This window comes from Cyphomyrmex costatus, unplaced genomic scaffold, assembly GCF_001594065.2.
Source record: "Cyphomyrmex costatus isolate MS0001 unplaced genomic scaffold, Ccosl1.0 scaffold313, whole genome shotgun sequence".
In the NCBI taxonomy this organism is placed as follows: Eukaryota; Metazoa; Arthropoda; class Insecta; order Hymenoptera; family Formicidae; genus Cyphomyrmex; species Cyphomyrmex costatus.
Genome location: NW_017277266.1, coordinates 45,418 through 59,031, shown reverse-complemented (window position 1 = coordinate 59,031; position 13,614 = coordinate 45,418). Strand labels below are relative to the sequence as shown.

Genomic DNA, 13,614 nt, shown 5'->3' with positions numbered 1-13,614 from the left:
GCGATAATTGTAACTCGCGTATGATTCTATCTATTTCCTTTGTTAACGCTATGTCGCGAAGCGATCCTTCCGTGTTGAGAGCGATGATCTCACTGTGGGTTTTCTCTTCCTTCCAAATCGCGTCCGTTAGCTTCCGCGTCTTAATCCTTCAAAAGATTTTCATCTTTGAAGTTGCTGTTATAAAAAATCATCGAATCAATATAATTGTAAAAACTACAATACCTGAATTTTCCCGAATTATTATATTTATTATTTTTATTTCTCTCTCGCGGGATTTTATTTTTATCATCTCTCGCATATCTCGTTGAATTTTCATCTTGAGATTTAACTACGAAAGTTTTATTCAATTGAGAATCTTTATTTTTAATCTCCATCAAAACTTACTTTACGCGATAATTTATTTTTATCCGTCAATTTTAACACGTCTCTGTACGTCGGAATTTCGCTTTTTCGCGAATCAGTATCGCTTGAAGTAGAAGATACAAAATCACTCTTTCGCGGCATGCGAAGAGCATTTATTCCTTCACTATTGGAATCTGACGAATCCTTTTGTTTAATCGCTTTTAACGGCGAAATTCTCGGTTTTCTCGTTTGCTGTTTATTGTTAATTACGTTATTATTTTTCGACACATTCTCGCGACTTCTATCGCGCTTATTATTATCGAATTTCGACGCTCGCGTACATCCTCTACCCTTTTATTGTTAACCACGGGGTATTCCTTCATTGTAACATGCTGAGGTAATTGTGCAGGAATTTCCGCTATTTTCACGCCATTTTTTACCGTCATGTTAGGATTTTCCTTATTCATGGTTTGTTTGTTGTAATTATTATAATCAGTATTTTTAATAACCGGTTTACGCGCATTCACATTATAATAATCGTTACGGTATTGAAATGCTGTCGATTTTGGTATATTTTTATTTTGCCAATTTTTATTGGTATTCGCTCGGTTGTCAGCCGATTGAGTATTTACTACCGATTTATTAACCTTATTCAAGTTAATTTTATTTTGGACTTTCGTCCTTCGCGAAGCGAATCTCTTATCATTCTCTAATATTTCGAGAAACCGAATAAAATCGTTGGTTGTCTTTAACGCTGCGATTCTAATTTCTTTATACACGTCATCATCGAAATGATTTTTCAAAACTCTAATTATATCCTCGTCACGCATTTGACTATCGAGCATTTTCGCATTGAATGCTTGCTCTTGAGCGTATTCTGATATTGTTAATTTACTATCCGGGCTATATTTTCCGAAATGCAATTCTTCACGGAATTTCTCCTGACTCTCGTGTCCCCAATACTTATGCAAAAATAATTCTCTTATTTTAACGTAATCGAATTCATCTTGCAGGTTTATCCACGAGTTCGCGGTTCCTACAAGCGCTCTTTCGAAATAATAATATTTATCTACGTCGCTAATTTTTTCAAACGACGCGATTTTCTCGAAACGTCTTATGAAACGTACCGGATTCTGTTTATCGGATTGACCGCTGTAAGTTACACCCTTGAAAGGATTCTTAGATATACAAATACGCGGTATCGCGACACTAGTCTGAGCTTGACTATTCGCGTTTGCGTCGGTAAGAATGGAAACGATCTCGCTATTACCCGACGTCACGTTATTTTCTTTCCCGTCGGATTTATTCGCTTTGTCGATCGAAACTTCTCCCGATTTTACGCTTCCGTTTACGCGATTCATGTTATTTTTCTCGAATTCGCGCATTCTTTCCGTCATTATTCTAATGAATTCGAATAATTGGTCCGACGTGACGTTACTAGATTTCGCGCCACTCGCTTCGTCTCGCTCTACACTTTCGCGTATCGGCGATAATCTTCTCGGTGGGGTACGCGATAATTGTTTACCCGAGATAATGTCTGACGATTCTACATTAATTTCGTACAGATCACTTAATCCGTATTGCGTTCCTTATCGGGTGGTTTTCGGCAACGCACCCTTACTTGTATCTTTATCTATTGCTTAAGGCGATTGAACTGTCAAAAATATTTCTAAGTATTTTGTGCGCTAAAATTTTTGCGCAGGGCTCCCGCTGTGAGCTACGCCCTTTTATGTTTTACAAAAGTGATAGCTAAAATTCTAAAAATTTCTTATCAAAATTTCTAAATTTTTAATCTTCAAAAAATTTTTTGCAGGACTCACGTACTGGCTAATGCCAATTTACGTTTTACAAAAGCTGTTAAATAAATTTCAAATTACTCAAAAGAAAATTTTTCTAAGTATTTTCCACACAAAGAAAATTTGAGCAGGACTCACGTACTGGTTAATACCAATTTACGTTTTACAAATCAAATACCAAAATCAAAGAATTTTAATGCAAAAATTTTCAAAATATTCTAATTTATTAAGAAAAATTTGCGCAGAACTCACGTTCCGGCTAATGCCAATCGACTTTTCACAAAGTTCAAATATCAAATCATCAAAATTCTCATGCAAAATTTTTCATGCAAAATAATCAAAGGGTGCTTTCCAGCTACGACACAAGTAGACACTGTGTAACACAGTGTACGACACGGTGCTTTCCAACTATGACACAAGTCGACACAATCGTACACAGCTAAAATGCTGAGTTCAACTGTGTCGTCTCTTCATAGCTACCAACATAACCAAGATTTTTACATTTTGTACTATTTATTTATCTAGGAATGATATTCCGACATTGCATGAGTGTATACGAAACAAATAAGGTGACAAAATATTCTTTTGAATTAGTAAATATACCAGAATACTTTTCCTATTAGAAACACTAGTGTAAAGTGACTAAATAGCGTTTCAGTTACAAGTCGACACTGTGTAACACTGTGTCACATAGTGTTACACTGTGTTTCGTAGCTGGAAAGCACCCAAAGTTTCAATCACTAAGAAAATTTTACGCAGGACTCACGTACTGGCTAATGCCAATCGACTTTTTAGACAATTGATATATCAAATCTGAAAAATATCTTGCGAAAATATTTTCAAAGTCCTTTAATCGCGAAGAAAAATTTGCGCAGGGCTCCCGCTGTGGGCTACGCTCTTGAAATTTTAATCAAGTCAAAATAGCAAACCGATAACTCTACCACGCACTTTCAATTTCACTGTCGCGTCACTGATTCTAGAAATTAATATTTCCTCAAAAAATCAAACACTGACTCGAAATGACGATTGAGAGTCCTGTCACGGTCGCCACTTTTTTATACTTGCGAACTTTAACGTTGATTACTAAGTGGCAATCTTTTTAGAAAAACTAAGCAAGTCGGTTCTTTGTTCGGATTTACTGCTGTCCGCGTAATCGTTTTTTGACTTCGTCCGAATATATTTACTGTGACCGGCCCTGACGGTCTTTTTTGAAAATATGTCACTTACTACTTGTAGCAAAATTGTTTTTGTCCTAATCGGTCGCCACCTCGTTTCACCATCAAGCGAGGAAGGTTGATAAATCCCTCTCCCCTCAGGAAATTCGTCCTTCGAAGATCCGGATCGGTCCTGCTATGTCTCCCTGTTAATCCAAGGACTTGGGTTTCCGTGTAAATAACGTAGACACAGATTAACAAAATTAATATGTTTAATAAAATCTGAATAATCTTTAACAGCACCACTTCACAATCACCACTCTTCACAATGGAATCTCTTAACTAATGCCACTATCGCGGTCTTACATAGATTACTTAATAGTTAATAGACGAATAATAAATTCGTCAACGCAATATTAATTACTATAAGGAAAAATTATCTCGAATCGATCACACGATTTATCACGGTGCGATAATTGTAACTCGCGTATGATTCTATCTATTTCCTTTGTTAACGCTATGTCGCGGAGCGATCCTTCCGTGTTGAGAGCGATGATCTCACTGTGGGTTTTCTCTTCCTTGATCGCGTCCGTTAGCTTCCGCGTCTTCTTGGAAGCGCGTAATGTAAGTGGGAACGACGCGATCTCTCATTGGCCCGCCGTATAAGGCAATGGAACGATGGCACAAAGAAGAGACCGATAACCGCCTTCGATCCGACTTACATGTACGATAATGTAGTTTCTATCATTATCGGTAACGTAGAAATTCGGCAAAATTGTCAGAAATTACTTTTATCGACTTCTCCTCTATCGGAAATTTATTTATTTTAATTAATCAGTCATTTACGCTGTATCATGTGTGAAAATTATTATATCTGTTTTACCGAATTTCTCGTTTGCTAAAACTAACGTAAAAATTATAGAATATTTAATATTATCAAAATTACAGTTAAACATAATACTCGAGTATCACGACTCGGCAATAATATTTCCGCCTTTATCGGAAAATATTAAATAAGGAAAAAATATTATCTATCTCTATTTAGCAGAACTAAAGTTAAACATGAGAATCGAACTTAACGATTCATGGACATTTTTTCCGTTACTCTCGGAATATTATAAACTTGAAAAAATTATTGACAACATTCTACAAGATGTCTTTTTGTAAATATCCCTTATGGGTTTTTTCGTTATGTCACGAGTCTGAAGAACTCGTGAAAATTATTATTTAACGAATGGACAAAACTAATTTGTAAATCTTTTTTTATTTTCAGGTTCAACTTTAATTCTACTAGGAAACTTATCATCTACGAGGATTGGATCAAGGTAAGTATGCTGGTAAATAATTAATGATTTTCTTTCTTTTCAGGTTACCCGTTTTTGCAAATAAACCAATGAATACCATATCACTCGCAGGTAAGTATTAAATCTTATATTTAATAAGACAAGCGAAATAATGCACATAACAATTAAAATATCTTGCTTTATAAAATTAACATTTTATAAAAAATAATAAGATAAAAATTAATCAATAATTATCTCAAATCAAACTTTTGATACTTTGTCAGGGAAAACTATTCCCACGCATAATACAATAAAAATTGAAAATAAACCATTATCATAATTTTTCTTAAATCTATGGACGACGTACATTGTTAAAAAATTATCAAACGTTATGAATATAATATTGAAAATTAAAATTTCCTCATGCTCACAATCAATCCTTATACTGTGTTTGACAAACAAATATCTTATCTAATGACAAATCATAATTACGTTTTCACGCTTAAATTAAGGGATTGATTTTAATCTTTGGAGGGCTCTTGAATCTTGGATTCTTTTTCCTTGTTTGCCTCCTCCTTGTCGTTTTCGTCATCCAGAATTGTCGGTTTGGTCCTTGGTTTAGTCGACGACTAATTAACATAATTAGAAGCATTTTACTTTGTTGTACAGCGAAAACTATTGCGAACGCGACAATCGACAGAATTTCGATGTCGGTTGCACCGTCTACGTGGGTTAGGATAATCTATTTTTTTTTATCAACTAATGAAGACATTACTCTTATAATTTGTTCCACGAAATTTCTCGACAGACAAGTAGTAGACAATAGTCGTGGCATTGTGCTCTTGGCAACCGGTTCAATCGGTTGAGTCCCCTCACCGCGACATGGTGGCACACTGTCGAGGGGGAAATTTTATAATATATACAAACTATTTAGAGGCTATTTACAACATATTATTTACAGGCAATTTACACCATATTATTTACAGGCTATTTACACCAAACTGTTTACAGGCGATTTATATTTTTGTACAAAGTGACCCTAGTCAATTTTTTTTAGCGATCCGAAGGAATCGTCGCATCTCGTCTGGGTACATTTTTGCGAGATCTTTGTGTCCCATACCGGCCGCGATCTGACGCATGCGGTACGTCAGGAGTTTACCCGTTGTATCGCCGAAGAGCTCGGCACGGCTCTTTATAACGCTACAAAGCGTGTATACGCTCGTCCAGCTGCGGGGCAACCGTACGACGTAATAGACGATGGCCGCGTCGTGGTCGATCGTCCATGTAAACGTTGACTTGACGTTAACCGCATGCGTGGCCTGTCGTTTGGCAGGCTGAGCGACGCGGGAATCTTCGTCTGACATTTTTTGCGCTGCTAGTCGCGCTGACCTTTTCGCTCCGATGACCCGCGCTCCCTCGCAACGAATACCTCTCGTTAAGCGATCGACCGACGTCGCTCGGCGTCTTCCCTTTCCATGTCTGAGAATGATGGCGATATGGGTCTCCTCTTTCTCGGTGGCCTTACGAGCGGCTTCGGACTCGTCCGCTGAGCGCACCGTGACTCGCGTCTCAGGCACGATAGGAGTCCGGAGCGATCGAGAGGGAGTTTTCGTCGACGGGTCCTCGTGGACGATGGCGGTCGTGACGACGACCCTCCACGATGTCGACGGAGACTCCTCTCTCGTCATGATCGTTCTCGTCGGCGAATGCGACGGCGGCGGTGATGGCGGCGGTGGTGGTAGCAGCGGCGAAGGCGGCGACAAAGGCAGTAACGGCGACGGTGGTGATGGTGGTCGTGACGATTGTGTCTCTGGTGGTGGCGGTGGCGGTCTCTCTCGGTTCACCATCGTCATTTTTCGACGCACCTGTTCGACCGTGAAAGGACGCTGGTCGGTCGGTGCATGGTGTTTCACCAAAGACCATTTGTACGTCGCTGTACTTTCCCGGATCAATTTGACCGGGAAGATCTGTACATTCGACGTTACAAACTCGGTCATTTTTTCTGCCAGCGTCCTTCTGTCGTCGTCACCGTGGATGCCCGTGCACGATAGTGCCAACCTGGAGAAGGTGGTGGACGGATCGTCGACTATCCCCTTGACGATATTAGCAGGAGATAGATAGCCGCTGCACGTTCGGCGGCCTCCTCGCTGCTGATATGTCTTGATGAACCAGCGTACGGTGAACATGCTGGTCGCTTTTGGGAATAGTCGGCAGCTGAGGCGGACGATGTCCGTTTTCAGGACTGTGCGCGATCGTCCGGAGAACGAGGCCGTGTAGGCCATCGTCGCGTACAGCGTAATCGTGTACGCGACGGTGTTGTTCATCCGGACGTCGCGCATCCTCGCCTCATGACGAGACCACACGCCGTGGTTTACTAACCACGCGTGTCTCACGACTCGCATCTGCTTTAACGTGAGTCTCGTCGTGTACAGCGGGAACGCGAAACTGTCCTGGTCGTCCTCCAGCGACCTCAGCTGCACGATTCCGTCTTGACACGACTGCGCCTCGTTACCTCTCGCGAAGAGGTGCCGGGACACTGCGAAGCTGAATACAGGCGATGTTCCATGTACGAAGTACAAAGTTCTGAATTCCGCCCGTATCATCTGTCGCACTATCCCGGGAGGCGCAAGGGTGAAGTTGTCCAAAGTGTCCACTCGTGTGAGGGCGTTTTTCAAAAACCGCACGTCGTTGCCTATGCAATGGTCGAAGTGAGACTGCCACTGGTGCAGTCTCACCACTAGACCCATTTGCAGTAATTTGGATATTGCGAGACACATTTCGTTCTCGAACAATCGCAAACGACATATCTCCTCGGACACAGTGGTCTCCACCCTCAACGTATCTAATGTCACCACCTCCTCTATTCGGAGAGACTGCCGAGACCTCACGTACATGTGGCTGTACGCGTACACGGCGGTCGCGTACTGCTTCGCCTCCTCGGCGATTGTTCTCTCCGTGTCGCGGTTGGCCCCTCTGAATCCGCAACATACCATCATCGCTACCGCAAAACCGGAATCTTCCGGTCTCGCCATCTTCGCGGCGGTGTTGTAGGCGTGTACAAATGTGACCGCGTGGCCTTCCCACGGAGGTGAGGCGTTCCGTGCGAAATATCCGTAGTCCGCCAGAAATCCTGTTCGAAATCGCTGGATTTTTCCGCCGAGACTCGTGGCTCCGCGGAACATGGAGAGGAGAGAGGGCTCGTCTCTTCCACTCAGTCTTACGACGAGGGGATCCTCTCCGCCGTTCTCCGTGCTGAACGTGTTGGCGCGGTGCACCTGAACGACGTCGACGTGGGGATGATCGACGTCGACAATGTCGTTCAGGAGCGTCCTGCGGCAATTTCATCCCGTGGACCGACGTGTAAAAGCTGACATAGTTCATGCCGCAGGTGAGACTCGTGTTGGTCTCGATCAGGGTACCAGTAAGTATTTTCGCCAATTTTGCGAAATTCTTCTGGTACACCTGATACGTTTCACTCACGGCGTACCTGCGGTATCTTATACCTCCTTTGCACGTGTCGAGGTCCACGGGTAACTGGCGGACCGCGGTCATTAGCACCTCTTCGACGAAGGCTTTGCAGGATGCTTTCAGTCGACCCTCCTGTTCGTGCGTCGAGCGTTCAGGCACACCGTCGAAAAAGGTGCTCGTTTCATCCAATTGGTAGACGATCGCGATCTCGCGGTTGTCTACCAGTACAAGGTTGAACTCGTACCAATTCCGGTTTCCCTGGAGAATTGGCTTTTCGCGATTAGTTTGCAACGACGGCTCGCGCAAGCACTGGAATTTACAGCGATTCTCCAGGTACTTTGTAAACTTGACGTTCTTCACGACCGTAGGGATCCTAGGGTACGTGAAGACGCGGTACGTATACCGGCAACGGTACGGTTCGAGGGAGCGGCAGCTCACAAGAATGCTATCGATGTCGTAATCGATATCTAGGAAAGCGCCGCTCGCGTATTCGACGTCCACTGAGGGCGGGTTGAGGGCGGATACGATCGTTGTCTCCACCTCTTCCTCCTTCACTCTTTCCTCCTCGTCTATTTTTTTTGTTTTTTGTTGTAATAAATGTCCATTCTGTTCCCACGAGTGTGGCCGATGTTCACATGTCCATCCATCCAGAGCCGCCTTGGATGGATAAGGCTGTATACTTCGAGGGATTCGCCTGGACCCTAAAGTTGCCCGACATCCCCTTTTCCGGATGCCATTCATCCATCGCCGCGCAGCTCTGCTTAGATTTGAAGATTTTTTATAGAGGTTGTCATCCTCGCGGCCCCGGGCAATTAAGCCAAGGGCCCCCGTTCCCCAGAGACGCGGTCCGCTTCCGGGACTAAGCGCAATGCGCTCTTGGACACCCGTTGACTCCGACGCTCGCGCGTGCGAGTCTCTCAAACTCCGAGAGGAATCGCGCGCGCACGAGCGTCACAGTCAACGGGTGCAGCCTCCTCACCGCGTCAAGGTGGCGCATCGCGAGGGGGAAGGATCTATGCGAGAGTGCCGCAGGCGTCTAGGGTTCGTCATCACTCGTGAGAAATTGATCATTACTTTCGTTTCAACTCGGACGGAGGAGACGCACATCGCGGGATATCGGCAGCAGTGTATCCCGGAATCGTTCCAAGTCCTGAGAGATTAACAATTTTTCAAAGTCCCGGACTTTTTTTTCCAAGTACCGACAAACTTGTGTTTCAAGGGTTCAGGGATCACTCTCGACGATTGGTCGAATCATTGTTTGGGTTAGGTTATGTTATTTCAATTGTTTGAAAATTTTTCTTCTCTTTCGGGGTTTTTTCAATTTTCGGTGAAATGTTTTCCAAGTCCTAGAAAATATCATAATTTTCCAGGAATATCGGCGACGAATATCGGCGGAGCGGCGGTGCGCCTGGTGGACCAACGGTGTATCACACGCGTCAAGTAACTTAGAATTATTTCTTCCGTTACGAATCTCTCACAACTTTTGCGGGAAACATTGGTCGTTCTTTGTTCTCGGTCCCTCGACGTCCCACGGTGTCCCTCGATGTCCCACGGTGTCCCTCGATGTCCCTCGATGTCTTCGTCCCCCGTGCAATGAGCTTTCCTCCCAGGGAGCGACAACGTCATGTGCAATGGGGTGGATGTCTCCTCCCGACGCCGTCACCCTTGGTGCAATGGAGTACTCACTCCGGGGGACCCCATCTCTTGGCCTGGAGTTTATCCACTCGCCAGGAGCACCCAGCGAGTGGAGATTCCGCCTGTGGGAGCACCCACGTCGACCATTTCCTTGTCCCCGTTCCGCAAGAACAACCCCCGCAGTCGAAAGTGCGCAGGAGCGGGTCCCACGGAGCGTCGGACGAATGGCAGGCGCAGCCAGATCGTTCATGGCAGCCGAAAAAGACCGAAGTCCACTTCCCTGACGGCGCATGACCACTGGGCGTTTGAAGTCGGAGTCGCCATCACCTACCGGCACATTGGCTAAACCCGCCGTACGATGACGGGTCGTCCAGGGGCCATAGCCCGCAATGCTACGCGCATTGCAGGCCAGAATCCCTCTTGGGGTACCGGACCCCGGAAAAAACAGGACGATTGACGAGAAAACGTTGAAAAAACGTTTTTCCGAAAACAAAAAAAGGGGGAGGGAGTGGGGTGGGGTGGGGGTGTGGGGGTACAGGGGTCCTCCCCTTTCCCTGGAGGACCCATGGCCCTCCCTTGGTGCTTCTAGGGTCGAAGACCCCTGGGGCACCGAGCCCGATCTGGCCTGGATCTGCCTTTCTTATATGATTATCGCACGGACCACGGAGTGACAGCAGTGGTTCTCATTTCGCGGATCCAAGTTCCGAAAAAAGTCAAAGGTTCCCAAACGTTCCCAAACGTTCCAAAAACCACGCACATGGAAAAACCATCGTTCAGAAAAAAAAAAACACTTATTTTTTTACCTAAAACGTCGTGTTAATCGTCCTCTGTATCCAACGCGATGCTTGTGAGTGAATTACTTGATTGGAGCAGTCGAGTAAGAAGATCCTGCAATTGCTTGAGTAGTCCGTCTGTGGGACAATTAACGTTGAGTATTTTCATGTCGAATTTATCAGCATTCGTTACCGTTCTGGTGAATTCGTTAAATTTGTAATATTGACGTTTGTGTAGGAAATAAAGAGACCAGTCGATATATCGGAAGGCTAGATTAGGAGATGGTGGTATTCCTGGAAATATCGACTGTAACGTGTGATATCCGTTAACGGTCATATGGCATTCATTCAGTAACGCTACGCTATCGTCATTGTAGATCACGTACGTTTGTCCTCTATTGATGACCAATGCTGCGTTAACGTGCATGTTCGTGGGTAACTTTAAGTCGAAAGGCCGTTTCGGCCAACCGTCCTTCAATCGTAAACTCGGATAGTCTATCATGTAAATTTGATTATCCGCGAATATTACAATTTCTCCAGATGGTCGTTGATACGCAGCGTTTATGGAAACATTCGCCGGAAGAAAACGAAGGTAATCGTTGAGCGCGAGTGGTCCTTTGTACCTCTTACCGTTGACGTCTATCATCCACATGGTTTTTCGATAGGTAACGAATATTCGATGATTCAACACCAGTACATTGTCTACGTACGGTAGATCGCACAGATCTCTTTTGTTTGATGTTGTTTTCGTTGTGTCAGTTGTTACCGATGGTGATCGTATACTCGGCACTACATTACGGTTTTTTTTTCCGTATAGACGTTGAACAGCTAAATTGTCCTCTAGACTGAGTTTAACGGTATTATTGGTGGCGTAAGGAAACATTATGGAATCTATATGTGAATTGTGCGACAATCCCAATGAATGTCCGATCTCGTGCGTTAACGTGTAAAGCAAATGCTGTTTGTTGTCTGGTACATTTTCGTTTAAATATATATGCCAATTGCGATCCGTCTATGTGTATCTCTGTGGTTTGCACGGGATCGTTCGTAGGAATCGTAGGTGCAAACGCGTGTGCGAGCACTCCACCAGGTCCGTCGAACAAACCGGAACATATTTCTTTGCGTCTACTATCGACGTATGTATGAAATCCTTCGCGGTACGTTATTAAAATGTATGGATTTAACGTTTGACGTTCGAATGTTAGAGATGTGTTCGCTGCCCATACGGAGAATGCATATGCCGTAGTTTTCAATGTATCTGCATCTGCCAAGTGGAAGTTCCACGTAAGATGCGTTTTTTTCCATTTCACTACAACCGTATTTTGTTCCTGGTGTGACATATCCGGTAACCCGCATCGCGGTTATCGTATTTGACGTAACGTATTATCGTTCAACGCACCGTTACCTGGTATTTGATAGTATTCTTGGAATAATGCGATAGCCTCTTTAATTTTTTCATCTTCGATCGACGTGTAAGTGGTTACGTCCACCTCGTTCAGGTAACCATATTTCTGCAGATATTCTACCACCTCGGTGTTTACTAAATTTTGTATCGTCGGCGTCGACGCGGATATCGTTACGGAAAGGAAAGCGACGAGGAAAGCGAGAGACATCGCGACGTACGTGTACAGCGGAAACGTACGGTTCGACTATTAATCGCATACTGCGAATGTGGAGAAAGGAGTGGTATGTTTTGTCTAAAAATAGATACAGGAAACGAGGAGATAAGAGTGTTTAAAAATAGATACAGGAAACGAGGAGATAAGAGTGTTTAAAAATAGATACAGGAAACGAGGAGATAAGAGTGTCAATGAACATGGTGCATTTTTAAAATAAAGTTTATTTTTGTAAAGCAAACATGAAAAACTTACAATAGCATATGGAATCGTCTAAATTGAGTTGAGAAAAAACATAATCACGTGTATCGTTATATAATTTTACGAACGACATTTGTCAATGGATTGTACTCTATTACTCTGTCATGAATAATTAGACAATAGGCAGTGGTGCCCGATGGAATATTTTCCCTACATTCGAATTCGATACGAATGTCCACGGTAGCGCTTTTCACAGATTCGTTTTGACGAGAGCAATCGATCACCACGAGCGGCGCGGCTGGAACAAATTGCGCGACGGACAACAAAGCTTCGTATGTTTCGTAGCCGTAGTACGATTTCGCAAATTTTGCATACATGTCGTATAGTATTGCGATTTTATTACGTTCGAAATCCAAATTTATATCATCGTACGGGAAAAAATCAGAGTTCACAAATAGTTTTACGTTTACTAGCGCACACGCGTCGAAATGAGTGGTATCCTTAGAGAGTACGTTTCGCTTTCCAGTTTGAAGCGAAAAGATCACGTAACGCGGTTTTTCCAAATGCGACGTTGTCTTCACAGCCCACGAATGTTTGGTCGTGCTCTGAAGTAGAGGAAACTCGTACAAATCCCAAGATCGAAATCCCATGCTGAGATACCGTCCGTTTTCCAACGTTCGCAAAAGTGACAATTTGTTGACGTCGTTCAGTACTACGTGTGGCATCTTCCATTGCACTTTCGATAACGTGAGTGTATAGTCGTCTGCGTTGCTCGCGATAACGCAATTGTTGTCGTTACGCGCACGTATCAGGACTAGTTCATGTCGGGCGTTTATCACCATACGTTTGTAATCCTCGCAAAATCCCAGAAGTATGTTAAGCGGTACGCTGAAGTTAAAATCTTCAGTTATCGATCGACCTGTTAATAATGCGTCTAGACCTAATGTAAGCTTCCATCCGGCATTCTCCAACGTTCTGCTTCTGTCAACTGTCAACGAAACGTAATTTTTAACTGTACTTGTAATACCAACGTTTCTGTTTCTGTCAATTTCCACTCCATCTAATTCGTAGCGAATTTCGTCGAACATGAATGCGACGCAACTATTCGACAGTCTCGGTGGTTCGTTGGTACTTCTTTCCTTCCTTCGCACGACGAATTTTCCCTCGATGTAGAGCAAACTTTCGCACGGGAATGTGTAAAGATCCTGATGTTGAATCAGTATCCGTATTTCATCGCTGTATCCGAATGTAGTATTAGCGTACGGATTGTAAGTGTGAGTCTCTATTTTAACGATGCGATCGTCGAAGATCGGAGCACCTCCGATCTTCAGGATATCACGATTCAT

At 43.7% G+C, this 13,614-nt stretch overlaps 2 protein-coding genes across 2 annotated transcripts; both read right to left on the bottom strand.

Moving 5' to 3' along the window:
• Positions 1 to 10,494: 10,494 nt before the first annotated feature.
• Positions 10,495 to 12,064, bottom strand: LOC108775760 (matrix metalloproteinase-14-like). The gene is made up of 3 exons (XM_018542215.1): positions 11,857 to 12,064; positions 11,428 to 11,760; positions 10,495 to 11,342 (listed from the first exon to the last, which is right to left on the bottom strand). The coding sequence occupies exons 1-3, from the start codon at positions 12,062 to 12,064 to the stop codon at positions 10,495 to 10,497; spliced, it is 1,389 nt and encodes a 462-aa protein (XP_018397717.1).
• Positions 12,065 to 12,378: 314 nt separating this feature from the next.
• LOC108775759 (uncharacterized) lies at positions 12,379 to 13,614 on the bottom strand. Its single transcript, XM_018542214.1, has one exon. The coding sequence runs from the start codon at positions 13,612 to 13,614 to the stop codon at positions 12,379 to 12,381; it is 1,236 nt and encodes a 411-aa protein (XP_018397716.1).

Bases quoted from the DNA above. Each gene is read 5' to 3' on its own strand.
- LOC108775759 (XM_018542214.1), bottom strand. From the start codon at position 13,614: ATGAATCGTGATATCCTGAAGATCGGAGGTGCTCCGATCTTCGACGAT.
- LOC108775760 (XM_018542215.1), bottom strand. From the start codon at position 12,064: ATGTCTCTCGCTTTCCTCGTCGCTTTCCTTTCCGTAACGATATCCGCG. The intron at 11,761-11,856 runs GTAACGGTGCGT...ATACGGTTGTAG, and splicing joins AGAATACTATCAAATACCAG to TGAAATGGAAAAAAACGCAT. The intron at 11,343-11,427 runs GTACCAGACAAC...ATTCACATATAG, and splicing joins ATATATATTTAAACGAAAAT to ATTCCATAATGTTTCCTTAC.